The following is a 16,424-nucleotide window of genomic DNA, read 5'->3' as shown; positions in this document are numbered from 1 at the left end:
ACAGATGAAAACAGGGTACATGACATCATCATAAGAACATTCATTAAATCTAGAAAAACCGGTGAAGTTGGCAGGTTGTGTAAATCCTAAATAAAAAAAGAATACAATGATTTGCAAATCCTTTTCAACTTATATTCAATTGAATAGACGGCAAAGACAATATATTTAATCTTCAAACAGAGAAACTTGATTTGTTTTGTAAATAATCACTAACTTAGAATGCAAAAAAAGTTGCCACAGAAGCATTTTTACCAGTGTGTTACATGGCCTTTCCTTTTAACAACACTGTAAACGTTTGGGAACCGAGGAGACAAATTTTTTAAGCTTTTCAGGTGCAATTTTTGTCCCATTCTTGCTTGATCAATCAATCAATCAATCAATGTTTACTTATATAGCCCTAAATCACTAGTGTCTCAAAGGGCTGCACAAACCACTACGACATCCTCGGTAGGCCCACATAAGGGCAAGGAAAACTCACACCCAGTGGGACATCGGTGACAATAATGACCCAGTGGGACGTCGGTGACAATGATGACTATGAGAACCTTGGAGAGGAGGAAAGCAATGGATGTCGAGCGGGTCTAACATGATACTGTGAAAGTTCAATCCATAATGGATCCAACACAGTCGCGAGAGTCCAGTCCAAAGCGGATCCAACACAGCAGCGAGAGTCCCGTTCACAGCGGAGCCAGCAGGAAACCATCCCAAGCGGAGGCGGATCAGCAGCGCAGAGATGTCCCCAGCCGATACACAGGCAAGCAGTACATGGCCACCGGATCGGACCGGACCCCCTCCACAAGGGAGAGTGGGACATAGAAGAAAAAGAAAAGAAACGGCAGATCAACTGGTCTAAAAAGGGAGTCTATTTAAAGGCTAGAGTATACAAATGAGTTTTAAGGTGAGACTTAAATGCTTCTTCTGAGGTGGCATCTCGAACTGTTACCGGGAGGGCATTCCAGAGTACTGGAGTCCGAAAGGAAAACGCTCTATAGCCCGCAGACTTTTTTTGGGCTTTGGGAATCACTAATAAGCCGGATGTACTGCTTAAGTTGTTTAACAGTCCGGGGTCTCCGTTGTAGTATTTTAGGCTTCATATTGTGCCACACATTTTTCAATGGGAGACAGGTTTGGATTACAGTCAGGCCAGTCTAGTACCCGCATTATTTTACTATGAAGCCACGCTGTTGTAACACATGGCTTGGCATTGTCTCGCTGAAATAAGCAGGGGCGTCCATGACAGCTTTGCTTGGATGGCAACATATGTTGCTCCAAAACCTGTATGTACAGTCAAAAGTTTACATACACTTGTAAAGAACATAATGTCATGGCTGTCTTGAGTTTCCAAATATTTGAGCACATACTTGTTGGTCACAAAAAATATTCATGAAGTTTGGTTCTTTTATGGGTCTGCTGAAAATGTGACCAAACCTGCTGGGTCAAAAGTATACATACAGCAATGTTAATATTTGGTTACATGTCCCTTGGCAAGTTTCACTGCAATAAGGCGCTTTTGGTAGCCATCCACAAGCTTCTGCTTGAATTTTTGACCGCTCCTCTTGATAAAATTGGTGCAGTTCAACTAAATGTGTTGGTTTTCTGACATGGACTTCTTTCTTCAGCATTGTCCACACGTTTAAGTCAGGACTTTGGGAAGGCCATTCTAAAACCCTAATTCTAGCCTGATTTAGCCATTCCCAGGTGTATTTGGGGTCATTCTCCTGTTGGAACACCCAACTGTGCCCAAGACCCAACCTCGGGGCTGATGATTTTAGGTTGTCCTGAAAAATTATGAGATAATCTTCCTTTTTCCATTGTGCCATTTACTCTCTGTAAAGCACCTGTTCCATTGGCACCAAAACAGGCCCAATACTACCACCACCATGCTTGACTGTATGGATGGTGTTCCTGGGATTAAAGGCCTCACCTTTTCTCCTCCAAACATATTGCTGGGTATTGTGGCAAAACAGCTCAATTTGTGTTTCATCTAACTCGAGAACTTACCTCCAGAAGGTCTTATCTTTGTCCATGTGATGTAATACACCCCCATACCATGACAGATGCTGGCTGATGAACTTTGCGCCTATAACAATCCGGATGGTTCTTTTCCACTTTGTTCCGGAGGACATGATGTCCACAGTTTCTAAAAAACAATTTGAAATTTGGACTCGTCAGAACACATCATTCCATTTTTGATGCTTGCGGCGTTTCTGGGTGTTGTTGATAAATACGTTTTTTTGTTTTTTTTTAAGTGTCTTGTCTTTCCCGTCTATTCAATTGAAAAGGATTTGCAAATCATTTTGTTTTTATTTGACGATTTACCTGTCAACTTCACTGGTTTGGGTTTTTTTTGTACATGTGCCACTGTATGTAACCATGCCATCTCCTTCTTGTCCTGTTCCACAGCTCCTAGGCATGGCGTTCTCCATGACACTCTTCCATCAGATCCACAGAACGGGGAAGAAGTATGACGCCTAAGCTTCGAGAGAAGAGGAGGCTCAATTCCTGATGGGATGGAACTTTTCAAAGAAATAAAAATGCCACCTCCTTTGTGCTCCCCAAACAAAAACCACCACCACCACTGCGTTGCAACCATCCTTTGACTCTGTTCCCAGAATTTGTGTGCAGATTCCTCGGCCTGCTCCTTTCGCCACTCATTTTTGCCAAAGAGTAACACAACTGTAAGAGGGGGGGAAGAAGGACGGCAGCGTCATTTGGCACTTGAGAGAACCCCGTTGGTTGTCACTCCTTGATTTTTATTAACGCTTTGCAAAAAGGAAGCGCGCACAGACACTAAGACAATAAAGACTTCTATTAACACTTCCCACCCGCTGGGAGAAGACGACATAAAAATCCCTCCTCCCATTTCTGGAGTGTTTGTGTTTCTTTTATGTCGATTAAAAATCACCCTCTTGTACATGGATAAGAAAAAAAAACAAAATGGCATGCTAGTTTTTTACTGAAATTCAAAAAAAAAAAACCTTTAGCACCCTTTATTTTGTTCCAAATACCTTTTTTTTGTGTGAGTGATGTTCCTGCGGAATGTAAGGAATTGATGGCGTTATTGTTTTTTTTTTTTCTCTTTGGACTATCATTTTGGGTAAAGTGAGTAAGGATGGAAGGACGTCACAAAAATGGTGGTACAAGTTTTGTCATATTTTGAAAAAAAAACAAAAAAAACATGCTGTATGTGCTACCACGCCCCAACATTGTTGCGTTTTCCTATTGAGACGATGCAAGTTGTGTAAAATGATTGTTTATTAAAGCTCCACCGGGACTGTCAACAGCACGGGTGATGAAATACCTCTCCTTGGAGAACACACACTAAATGGCGGTGTGTGTTTTATCGCATCGTTCCACCCTCCAGAGCAGGGGTCGGGAACCTTTTTGGCTGAGAGAGCCATGAAAGCCAAATATTTTAAAATGTATTTCCATGAGAGCCACATAATATTTTGGTAACACTTTAGTATGGAGAACATCCATCCATCCATCCATCCATCATCTTCCGCTTATCCGAGGTCGGGTCGCGGGGGCAACAGCCTAAGCAGGGAAACCCAGACTTCCCTCTCCCCAGCCACTTCGTCTAGCTCTTCCCGGGGGATCCCGAGGCGTTCCCAGGCCAGCCGGGAGACATAGTCTTCCCAACGTGTCCTGGGTCTTCCCCGTGGCCTCCTACCGGTTGGACGTGCCCTAAACACCTCCCTAGGGAGGCGTTCGGGTGGCATCCTGACCAGATGCCCGAACCACCTCATCTGGCTCCTCTCGATGTGAAGGAGCAGCGGCTTTACTTTGAGTTCCTCCCGGATGGCAGAGCTTCTCACCCTATCTCTAAGGGAGAGCCCCGCCACACGGCGGAGGAAACTCATTTGGGCCGCTTGTACCCGTGATCTTATCCTTTCGGTCATGACCCAAAGCTCATGACCATAGGTGAGGATGGGAACGTAGATCGACCGGTAAATTGAGAGCTTTGCCTTCCGGCTCAGCTCCTTCTTTACCACAACGGATCGGTACAACGTCCGCATTACTGAAGACGCCGCACCGATCCGCCTGTCGATCTCACGATCCACTCTTCCCCCACTCGTGAACAAGACTCCTAGGTACTTGAACTCCTCCACTTGGGGCAGGGTCTCCTCCCCAACCCGGAGATTGCATTTCACCCTTTTCCAGGCAAGAACCATGGACTCGGACTTGGAGGTGCTGATTCTCATTCCGGTCGCTTCACACTCGGCTGCGAACTGATCCAACGAGAGCTGAAGATCCCGGTCAGATGAAGCCATCAGGACCACATCATCTGCAAAAAGCAGAGACCTAATCCTGCGGCCACCAAACCGGAACCCCTCAACGCCTTGACTGCGCCTAGAAATTCTGTCCATAAAAGTTATGAACAGAATCGGTGACAAAGGACAGCCTTGGCGGAGTCCAACCCTCACTGGAAATGTGTCCGACTTACTGCCGGCAATGCGGACCAAGCTCTGGCACTGATCGTACAGGGAGCGGACCGCCACAATAAGACAGTCCGATACCCCATACTCTCTGAGCACTCCCCACAGGACTTCCCGAGGGACACGGTCGAATTCCTTCTCCAAGTCCACAAAGCACATGTAGACTGGTTGGGCAAACTCCCATGCACCCCCAAGAACCCTGCCAAGAGCACAGAGCTGGTCCACAGTTCCACGACCAGGACGAAAACCACACTGCTCCTCCCGAATCCGAGGTCCGACCATCCGGCGTAGCCTCCTCTCCAGTACACCTGAACAAACCCTGAACATATTCACCATTAATTAGTTGCTTATTAACATGCAAATTGGTAACATATTGGCTCTTAATTAGTCATTATTAAGTATTTATTAAGGCGTTATTCTACATGGCCTTATTACACAAGCAGTAAGTCATTAATTAAAAGTCTTCCCTCAATAACCTCAGAATTATTGCCTATTAGTAACCCTAACCCTTATATATGTCAAAGTTATTTAGTGACGAACCCCAAGATGCAGAGATGGAGGCAGGCATTGAATGGGAAAACATGGTTTTAATTTAAAATACTACAACTAGAACAAACAAAGGGTACAAACAAAAAGCACGCACGTGGGTGGATAGAACAAACAAATCGGAAGCAGGGAACCAAAAACAGTAAGCTACAAACATTTACCAAATATAGCTTGCCGCTACGCTGCAATCACAGGACCAGTAGGAATGACAAGTAGAAAACGACATTGACACGACAATACAAATGACAATGATCCAGCACTGACTGGAGGAACAAAGCAGGTAAAATAGGAGCTGGCTGATTGACACCAGGTGTGACCAGATGCCAATCAGCCGCAGCTGAGTGAGAACAGGACAAAGGGAGGCAAACAGGAAGCTGAACCAAAATAAGAGCACTAGACAGGAACTAAGGACAGGAAATACTAAACACACAGAGGAGGAACTAAAACACAAACAAACTGTCAGTGGCAACTCTGACAATATGTTCCCCTAGTGTCTAATAAATCTTAATTAAGTCTTTGTTACTTAGAAGTGTTACCAATATTTTTTAACAATGATTACAACTAAATGTGTGCATTTTTAAGTAAGATTACAATTTTAAGAATGTAATAATTTTATTATTTTTAATAACAATGTTATTCTGAAGCTAACTAATAATAAATAAATAAAAATACTTCTTACCATTAATGCGACTTCTTGGATTGATGGATTAAAACGCATTAGAATGTTTTTAATTTCGAACGTTATTTTTAACACTGGGAATAAGCGGTAGAAAATGGATGGATATATATACAAATGTGTGTGTATATATATATATATATATATATATATATATATTTAAAGGGGCTTCACGGTGGCAGAGGGGTTAGTGCGTCTGCCTCACAATACAAAGTTCCTGCAGTCCTGGGTTCAAATCCAGGCTTGGGATCTTTCTGTGTGGAGTTTGCATGTTCTCCCCGTGACTGCGTGGGTTCCCTCCGGGTACTCCGGCTTCCTCCAACCTCCAAAGACATGCACCTGGCGATAGGTTGATTGGCAACACTAAATTGGCCCTAGTGTGTGAATGTGAGTGTGAATGTTGTCTGTCTATCTGTGTTGGCCCTGCGATGAGGTGGTGACTTGTCCAGGGTGTACCCCGCCTTCCGCCCGATTGTAGCTGAGATAGGCGCCAGTTCCCCCCGCGACCCCAAAAGGGAATAAGCGGTAGGAAATGGATGGATAATATATTATGTATATAATATATGAATAATATAAATATATTCTACATATATTCTACATTTAAGTGCAGTCAAGGAACATATGCAATATACAGTCTGATGGCTGTCGGTATGAAGGACCTCCTGTGTCGTTCGGTGTTACATTTTGGGAGTCTGAACCTTCCACTGAACGTGCTCATTCTCTCCGCAATTATTCATTACTTATCGTGTTAAGCAATGTCAGCTGAGATTTATCTGAGAGCCAGCTGCAGTCATCAAAAGAGCCACATCTGGCTCGAGAGCCGTAGGTTCCCTACCCCTGCTCCAGAGGTTGGTTTTCGAGAAAAAAAAAAAAAAAAGTGCACAAAAACACGGAAAATTGTGGGCACTGGGGGCAGAAAGCAAGCAGACATGCATTCTTGCTGATATCATAAATTGTGTTAGTGGAGGCGGCAGAGCGTTTCTCTTCCATATTCCTCGACTGTCACACATTTGGTCTCCTCTCATCAGTCTCTGCTCACCTTTCGCTCTGTGTTTCCTCACAAGCAACTTTCCACCCGCATCTCTCCCGGACGAGTCTGTATTTTGAGTCCCGTCGTCCCCAGAGGATGTTCCCACCCATGACACACCTGTGGCTTTTCACGCCGCTTCTGTTTGCGACGTGTGCGTCGGACAGAGCGTTGGGAGAGCAGGTCGATCAAAGCTTGAGACAGAAAGCTATGGCAACGTGCCCTGAAGGACGCATCTGTTTACCACGGATTCCCTGCAAGAAGCTCGGGAATCAATCCGCCTCCTTAAAGACTAAAAATACTAGGGTCTGGTTCGTGGACTTCAAGGGAAAGGGGAACATTATCTGGGCTCTAACGACTTCTTTCTACAAACGATATGCTTCATTTTCCCTTTTTTATTTTTTTTTATTTGCAATGTTGGGCCTGATCTACTAAAATCCCAAAAAATACTATGTGCAAACTAGTGTTGTAACGATACCAATATTTTAGTACCGGTACTAAAATTATTTCGATACTTTTCGGTACTTTTCTAAATAAAGGGGACCACAAAAAAAAATGCATTATTGCCTTTATTGTTAAGGTCTTGGTCAAGTGGGGGTGACCCCAGGATGCAGAGATGGTAGACAAAGTGGGATTACAAAAAAAATCAATCAAGCAATCAATGTTCATTTATATAGCCCTAAATCACTAGTGTCTCAAAGGGCTGCACAAACCACAACAAAAACCACTACGACATCCTCGGTAGGCCCACATAAGGGCAAGGGAAACTCACACCCAGTGGGACGTCGGTGACAATGATGACCCAGTGGGACGTCGGTGTCAATGAGGACTATGAGAACTTTGGAGAGGACCACATATGTGGGCAACCCCCCCCCCCTCCTAAGGGACAAAATGAAAAAATTTAATTAGACAAAACGGGATAACTAAGGCTGCGATGAGGTGGCGACTTGTCCAGGGTGTACCTCGCCTTCCAGCCGGTTGTAGCAGTGTTAGGCACCAGCGCCCCTAAAGGGAATAAGAGGTAGAAAATGGATGGATGGATGGGATAACTAAGGGCAATGGGGCAGAAACGCACACCATGTAATCAGGACAATCAGCCGGTGAAAGGGCCAGGGCACTCTGAGCAAGGCAAGAGTCCATCCATCCATCCATTTCCTGCCGCTTATTCCTTTTGGAGTCTGGCGCTGGCGCCTATCTCAGCTACAATCGGGGGGAAGGCGGAGTACAACCTGGACAAGTCGCCACCTCATCACAGGGCCAACACAGACAGACAACGTTCACACTCACATTCACACACTAGGGCCAATTTAGTGTTGCCAATCAACCTATCCCCAGGTGCATGTCTTTGGAAGTGAGAGGAAGCCGGAGTACCCTGAGGGAACCCACGCATTCACGGGGAGAACATGCAAACTCCACACAGAAAGATCCCGAGCCCGGGATTGAACCCAGGACTACTCAGGACCTTCGTATTGTGAGGCAGACGCACAAACCCCTCTGCCACTGTGAAGCCCCGGCAAAAGTCCAAAAAAAGAAATCATTTTACCTCAGGAAGACTAGAAAATAAACACACAAGAGGTTAGGGAATTCAGGACAAAGTCGAGAAAACGTACCGGGGCTTGTGAAGCAGGTACATGCACGCGGTGAGTTCGGGATACAATAACCGGCGAGGCCAAGCTGTCAGTTTTCGCCATGGAGGCGAGGAATAGTGATTTAGAAGTAGCTAAAACACTGCCGACGGCTAGCTAGCTAGCCATGTCTTAAAGCACCTCTTCCTGAGGGCGTTTCAGTGTTATAACTTCACCTTTATGCGCCTGTTCTCCCTTTTTTCTCTACACACTGTGCCTGCTTGTAAGTACCGTGTGCCGCCGAACATGCTCGTCAGCTCGTAAAACCATGACGCAGGGACTGTGGCGTATGCCCAAACCCAGAATGGGTCATGAGTACAAACAATTTCAAATGTATTGACATAAAACTCATGCAATAATCCATGCTCATTACTTTTATACATCCCAAATAATGTGGAATTGATGCGCACATTTCCTGTCATGGCCACATTTAAATAGGCAAATTATCTATAAATTAGCCATGCGCCTGTGATCTCCTACTCTACAAACCCAAATATATTTAGCGAGAACGTGACAAATAAGAATTTCACCAACAACGACTTCGAGGTGCTTCTTGCTGGAATGTACAAATGTTCTCCATTCCACTTTTGTTGCAAGTGTAACGGGGGTGCATTATCTTTACCGGTTTAATGCCTTTTTGGGTGCACAACCGTTAACCCTCATAAGTTCTGCGTCGAGTTCTTTGTTTACTGGGACACGAACCACAACCATCTACCGGTTGCTCATTTGACCAAAGACAGGATGGTGGATTTGTCTGAACATATCAACAAAAGACTCAATGTAGGGCGGTATAGCTCGGTTGGTAGAGTGGCCGTGCCAGCAACTTGAGGGTTCCAGGTTTGATTTCCGCTTTTGCCATCCCAGTCCCTGCCGTTGTGTCCTTGGGCAAGACACTTTACCCAACTGCTCCCAGTGTCACCCACACTGGTTTGAATGTAACTTAGATATTGGGTTTCACTATATAAAGCACTTTGAGTCACTAGAGAAAAGCGCTATATAAATGTAATTCAGTACCGAAAATGATTAATTAATATCGCAGTACTATACCAATACCGGTATACCGTACCCAGTATTGCTGGGGGTGTTGCCTACTAAGACTATGTCTGCAGTTGACAAAAAGGGCAAAAGTGGTTGAAGACCTCCCAGTTTCAAATTTTCCACCATGGAGACACTCATTTCCCTCCTAGTGTATGGCATCATATGGGCCAACATGTGGCGTTTTGTCATATTATCACACAGCACACAACTATGTTATACACCACCTTTTTCTGTGCAATATAGAAGTGTAATCTAGACCAGTGGTTCTCAAATGGGGGTACGCGTACCCCTGGGGGTACTTGAAGGTATGCCAAGGGCTACGTGAGATTTTTTTTTAAATATTGTAAAAATGGGTGTAAAAGGGTGGAGTGCCATCTCCGGGTTGGGGAGGAGACCCTGCCCCAAGTGGAGGAGTTCAAGTACCTAGGAGTCTTGTTCAGGAGTGGGGGAAGAGTGGATCGTGAGATCGACAGGCGGATCGGTGCGGCGTCTTCAGTAATGCGAACGTTGTATCGATCCGTTGTGGGGAAGAAGGAGCTGAGCCGGAAGGCAAAGCTCTCAATTTACCGGTCGATCTACGTTCCCATCCTCACCTATGGTCATGAGCTTTGGGTCATGACCGAAAGGATAAGATCACGGGTACAAGCGGCCCAAATGAGTTTCCTCCGCCGTGTGGCGGGTCTCTCCCTGAGAGATAGGGTGAGAAGCTCTGCCATCCGGGAGGAACTCAAAGTAAAGCCGCTGCTTCTCCACATCGAGAGGAGCCAGATAAGGTGGTTCGGGCATCTGGTCAGGATGCCACCCGAACGCCTCCCTAGGGAGGTGTTTAGGGCACGTCCAACCGGTAAGAGGCCACGGGGAAGACCCAGGACACGTTGGGAAGACTATGTCTCCCGGCTGGCCTGGGAACGCCTCGGGATCCCCCGGGAAGAGCTAGACGAAGTGGCTGGGGAGAGGGAAGTCTGGGCTTCCCTGCTTAGGCTGCTGACCCCGCGACCCGACCTCGGATAAGCGGAAGATGATGGATGGATGGATGGATATTGTAAAAATACCAACAATTCAAAAATCCTCTATAAATATATTTACTGAATAATACTTCAACAAAATATGAATGTAAGTTCATAAACTGTGAAAAGAAATGCAACAATGCAATATTCAGTGTTGACAGCTATATTTTTTTGTGGACATGTTCCATAAATATTGATGTTAAATGTAACCTGGGTGACAAAGCCCCATTAAATATCCTCATTTAAATATCCTTTTAAAACCCCATTGAATATTCTTTGTAATTAAATCTTCCTATTTAAATAATTGTATTTAAATATCCTCTCAAACCCCCATTGAATATTATTTCTAATTAAATATATTTATATTTAAATATCATTTTACTTAAATATCCCCTTTATTTTCGTGTCTTTGCGTGCGTCATTACGTCACGCGGTCACATGACCGCGTGCGTCATTGCGTCACGCGGGCCCGTCACCTATTGCGGGAAGCTTAAAATCCAGTAGTGGGCTGCTTCCGGGAAGAGCGAGAGGGACGTTGCTGCAGGTATGTGACTCGCTTTCGACACTAATTACTAACTTGAGCTTTTAACTGAAATGTAATAATGTCGAACTGTGGGAGCCAACTACTGAAGCCGTGGGTCGTCGTCCGAGAGTGTTTAAGTGGGATTTATCTGCGGAATTGGTGAGTTGCATCTGTGTAGCTTAGCCGCTACATTCATTTTGAATGGAGCTGTTAGCATCTACTTAGATTAGATTAGATTAGAAAGTACTTTATTTATTCCGTAGGGAGAGTTCCTTCAGGAAAATTACAATTTTCAGCACAATCCCATTCAAGATCAGACAAACATTACAGGGAGACAGAACAGGATCGCTGACGGGTCTGCCGGCTTCCAGCGCTCCTTACAAAAAAAATTTAACATATTGATTCCTATAATTCATGAAGACAAGAATATAAGTTGGTGTATTACCTGATTCTGATGACTTGCATTGATTGGAATCAGACAGTAGTTCTGATAAAGTCCCGGTTTTCAAATGGAGGACAAAAAAAGTTCCTCCTTCATGAAAGTCGGTTTTCTTTTGGCATCTTATTTGTCCAGCTTCCATTTTCGTTTTTATACACTTTACAAGAAATACATTGGCGGCAAACTCCGTAGCTTGCTAGCTTGTTTGCGCTGGCTTTCGTAGACTCTTATTTTGTTAGCGCAGGCGCGATAGAGCGGCACTTTTATTGTGAAGACAGGAACTGTGCGATCAGTCTTTAGGCTTTTGACGGGAAGTACGGTTGGAATAAAAAGTGTCTTTTTTTCCTTTACACTTTTGATTGATTGGTTGATTGATTGAAACTTTTATTAGTAAATTGCACAGTACAGTACATATTCCGTACAGTTAACCCAATAAGTTTTTCAACATGTCGGGTTCTACGTGTGACGGTCACGTGACCACCTGGCTCCGTTTGATTGGTCCAACGTCACCAGTGACTGCATGTGATTGGTGAAACGCAGGCATGCGTAGTTCCTACTTTGAATGCGTGTCTGACAAAATCAAAACAAACAAAGCGTGCATTAACAGATCGATAGTAGCGAGTAGCGACCTGATTGCAGATAAATGGAGCGGAGTAAAAGTAGCGTTCCTTCTCTATAAATATACTCAAGTAAAAGTAAAAGTATGTTGCATAAAAACTACTCTTAGAAGTACAATTTATCCCAAAAGTTACTCAAGTAGATGTAACGGAGTAAATGTAGCGCGTTACTACCCACCTCCGCTTGTACTTGATATCATTACAGTGGCTGTCAGGTATAAATTCACCAATGGCGTTTGTTTACATTTTGACGCCGGTGAAACATGTTTAGCTATTCCTCGTCCTGCAAGGGATGATACTTGTAGGAAACATACTTTAGTTTTCGCCATGGAGGCGAGGAATAGTGATTTAGAAGTAGCTAAAACACTGCCGACGGCTAGCTAGCCATGTCTTAAAGCACCTCTTCAAGAGGGCGTTTCAGTGTTATAACTTCACCTTTATGCGCCTGTTCTCCCTTTTTTCTCTACACACTGTGTCTGCTTGTAAGTACTGTGTGCCGCCGAACATGCTCGTCAGCTCGTAAAACCATGACGCAGGGACTGTGGCGTATGCCCAAACCCAGAATGGGTCATGAGTACAAACAATAGATGACATACAGGTAAGCGAGGGTGATCCACAAAGGAAATTGTTCTACACAGTAGCTCAGTTACAATGATGGACAGTGTAAGGATGGAAAGGACAATGCAGGTATAAATAAACAAAATATTTTTACTAAATGATTTGGACTTTTCCTGATTACATGGCAACAGTTGTTTCTAAGGGATGGGGGGTCGTAAACAGCCATCGCCTTTAATTAAAACAGTGCAAAGAAAAGGTTGTAAAACAGTTCAAAGAAGGGGAGTCTGGTCCTGCTTCCTCCCCGCTTTGTAATTCCCGGGTCAAGACAAAATATTTCTGTGGATTACAATACATTAAAGAAACAGAACCCTCATGTCGTTCCCCATCCTACACAGTGGAGTTTTTACAAGCCTTCTTCTTGGTAGGATCAAAGACAGCTTTTGTCTAAGCACAACATTTTGTGATAACTTAGATAAAATTCTTCTGACAGAAATGGATATCTCCACTTTTGGTGTATTGTCTGGTCTAGAAGAGCGGGGTGTTCTGTCCGGGGTCATCTGGCAACACTCTAATGGAGTCCTCTGCTTTACCACACAGCATGCCTGTTTCTTTGAATATAGTCAACTGAATGAAACGTTAGCACTCTCAACAATTGTCTGATTTGTTTCTGGGTTGTGTTAATTGTTTGATGGTTGTCAATGCTATGCATCCAATGCATTTTATGATGCAGTCCAGTCAACCACTGTCTGCTATGCACTTTATTTGTGGTTGCAATTGGTAGATTTTGATATTAGAGAATTAATATTTTGATATAAAAAATATTATATTATTCTAATTGGATTCATGAATTATTGTACAATATTAAGAAATATGCTTGCTATTTGAATACAGTAGTATTATTTAGTATTTAGTATCTGAATGTATTTTGCGTGCACGCACTGGAAAATTGACTGGTCCTGCCCTTGTTGTACAGGACATGTTGGATGGCGAGCTAGAGCCTGAAGCTTTATGCCTGGAACCGAACCCACCGAACTGAATCCACCCAACCGAGCCGGGCGGGTAGGAGGCTCCTCAGCAGCCGCTCTGTTTTTTCCCTTTGGTTTTTCCATAACGCAACAAGTTCATTTCTGTCCTCCCTGAACTTTCACATTTACCCGTTACCTTCACTAAAAACCCCTCTGGACACTGCCACCACAACGTGGACTTTGCGAGGTCGTGTTATGCCTATACCATTCTTGGTAAAAACAAGGACTGAATCAAGTACTGTATCACATTGTAAATATTGAACGTTCTGTAATTTATGTTGAAAATGTGAATGGCCATTCGAATTTACATGTCTTTTTGTTGTTTATTTTTCCTATAATTCTTTAATATAATTTGGTACCATTTAAACTTAAAACCTGTGTTCAGTTTGCATTACTCTCCATTCCTAGAGCTGAATTGAGTTTCTTCTGATCTAGCCCAGTTATATAATTCATTGTTTACTTGTACAGTGCTTTACTTAAGTAACATACAGGCTACATAAAGATTTATTTTTTTGTGAAGAAATGTTTAGAATTAAGTTGTGTATAAATATTTATGTATAATTGAATCACTTATTTTTCAACAAGTTTTTAGTTATTTTTATACCTTTTTTCTCCAAATAGTGAAGTGAATTATATTTATATAGCGCTTTTCTCAAATGACTCAAAGCGCTTTACATAGTGACACCCAATATCTAAGTTACATTTAAACCAGTGTGGGTGGCACTGGGAGCAGGTGGGTAAAGTGTCTTGCCCAAGGACACAACGGCAATAACTAGGATGGCACAAGCGGGAATCGAACCTGCAACCCTCAAGTTGCTGGCACAGCCACTCTACCAACCGAGCTATTCCACTATTTTGCACCACTATTTTGCACTGTTATACAATTTACTAAATCAGAAACGGATGACATAATGCTGCATTTTACTTCTTTTGCTCTTTTTTTAAACCAAAAATGTTTTGCTCTGATTAGGGGGTACTTGAATTAAAAACATGTTCACATCACTGAGAACCAGTGATTTAGACCAAACCTTTTTCACCAAGTACCACCTCAGAAAACACGTGGCTCTCCAAGTTAAAGTACCAATGATTCTCACACACACACTCGGTGTAGCGAAATTATTTTCTGCATTTGACCCATCACCTTTGATCACCCCCTGGGAGGTGAGGGGAGCAGTGGGCAGCAACGGTGGCCGCACCCAGGAATATTTTTTGCTGTTTTAACCCCCAAATCCAACTCTTGAGTGCCAAGCAGGGTCCCATTTTTATCGTCTTTGGTATGACTCGACCGGGGTTTGAACTCAAAACCTACCGATTTAATGGCGGACAAAGTACCACCGTAATGACCATTAAAATGCAGTATCGTAGTAGGCTTAAGTATTCATTAAACAGACTTTGAACAGATAAATACAACTGTTACATTGCAATATTTATTTGAACCTTTGGCGTGCCACTGGAAAGTTTGAGAACCCTGATCAAGACAACTTATTTTTAGCACGCTGTAGGTGCACTGTGGGTGGTGCTACAATGTTGTGACCATGGCCGTAACTACCAGGACACAGAGGTCATATCCTTGCTATTTTTGAATTGACAAAAAGAAGACGACTGACTTTGCAGCATCGCGTGGACATCGGGGGCGGTACCTCTGGATTGGCAGACCGGGGTGGTGGTTCCTCTCTTTAAGAAGGGGGACCGGAGGGTGTGTTCCAACTATCGTGGGATCACACTCCTCAGCCTTCCCGGTAAGGTTTATTTAGGTGTACTGGAGAGGAGGCTACGCCGGATAGTCGAACCTCGGATTCAGGAGGAACCGTGTGGTTTTCGTCCTGGTCGTGGAACTGTGGACCAGCTCTATACTCTCGGCAGGGTTCTTGAGGGTGCATGGGAGTTTGCCCAACCAGTCTACATGTGCTTTGTGGACTTGGAGAAGGCATTCGACCGTGTCCCTCGGGAAGTCCTGTGGGGAGTGCTCAGAGAGTATGGGGTATCGGACTGTCTTATTGTGGTGGTCCACTCCCTGTATGATCAGTGTCAGAGCTTGGTCCGCATTGCCGGCAGTAAGTCGAACACATTTCCAGTGAGGGTTGGACTCCGCCAAGGCTGTCCTTTGTCACCGATTCTGTTCATAACTTTTATGGACAGAATTTCTAGGCGTAGTCAAGGCGTTGAGGGGTTCCGGTTTGGTAACCGCAGGATTAGGTCTCTGCTTTTTGCAGATGATGTGGTCCTGATGGCTTCATCTGACCGGGATCTTCAGCTCTCGCTGGATTGCTTCGCAGCCGAGTGTGAAGCGACCGGAATGAGAATCAGCACCTCCAAGTCCGAGTCGATGGTTCTCGCCCGGAAAACGGTGGAGTGCCATCTCCGGGTTGGGGAGGAGACCCTGCCCCAAGTGGAGGAGTTCAAGTACCTAGGAGTCTTGTTCACGAGTGAGGGAAGAGTGGATCGTGAGATCGACAGGCGGATCGGTGCGGCGTCTTCAGTAATGCGGACGTTGTATCGATCCGTTGTGGTGAAGAAGGAGCTGAGCCGGAAGGCAAAGCTCTTAATTTACCGGTCCATCTACGTTCCCATCCTCACCTATGGTCATGAGCTTTGGGTCATGACCGAAAGGATAAGATCACGGGTACAAGCGGCCCAAATGAGTTTCCTCCGCCGTGTGGCGGGGCTCTCCCTTAGAGATAGGGTGAGAAGCTCTGCCATCCGGGAGGAACTCAAAGTAAAGCCGCTGCTCCTTCACATCGAGAGGAGCCAGATGAGGTGGTTCGGGCATCTGGTCAGGATGCCACCCGAACACCTTCCTAGGGAGGTGTTTAGGGCACGTCCAACCAGTAGGAGGCCACGGGGAAGACCCAGGACACGTTGGGAAGACTATGTCTCCCGGCTGGCCTGGGAACGCCTCGGGAT

General features: G+C 44.5%; 1 protein-coding gene across 13 annotated transcripts in view; it reads left to right on the top strand.

The window, feature by feature from the left end:
• The window catches only part of tspan9a (tetraspanin 9a), an 818,127-nt gene extending 814,846 nt beyond the window's left edge, over positions 1 to 3,281 (top strand). For all 13 annotated transcript variants that reach the window (XM_061917894.1, XM_061917891.1, XM_061917888.1 and 10 more), the window contains one exon: positions 2,404 to 3,281. In XM_061917894.1, the coding sequence (XP_061773878.1) occupies positions 2,404 to 2,475 (72 nt within the window). In that variant the 3' untranslated portion in view covers positions 2,476 to 3,281. The remainder of the gene's footprint in view (positions 1 to 2,403) is intronic.
• The last annotated feature ends 13,143 nt before the right edge of the window (positions 3,282 to 16,424 follow it).

Source organism: Nerophis ophidion, linkage group LG12, assembly GCF_033978795.1.
Source record: "Nerophis ophidion isolate RoL-2023_Sa linkage group LG12, RoL_Noph_v1.0, whole genome shotgun sequence".
NCBI classification, from domain to species: Eukaryota; Metazoa; Chordata; class Actinopteri; order Syngnathiformes; family Syngnathidae; genus Nerophis; species Nerophis ophidion.
Note: the sequence above shows the minus strand (reverse complement) of the source record. Positions and strands in the feature narration are given on the sequence as shown.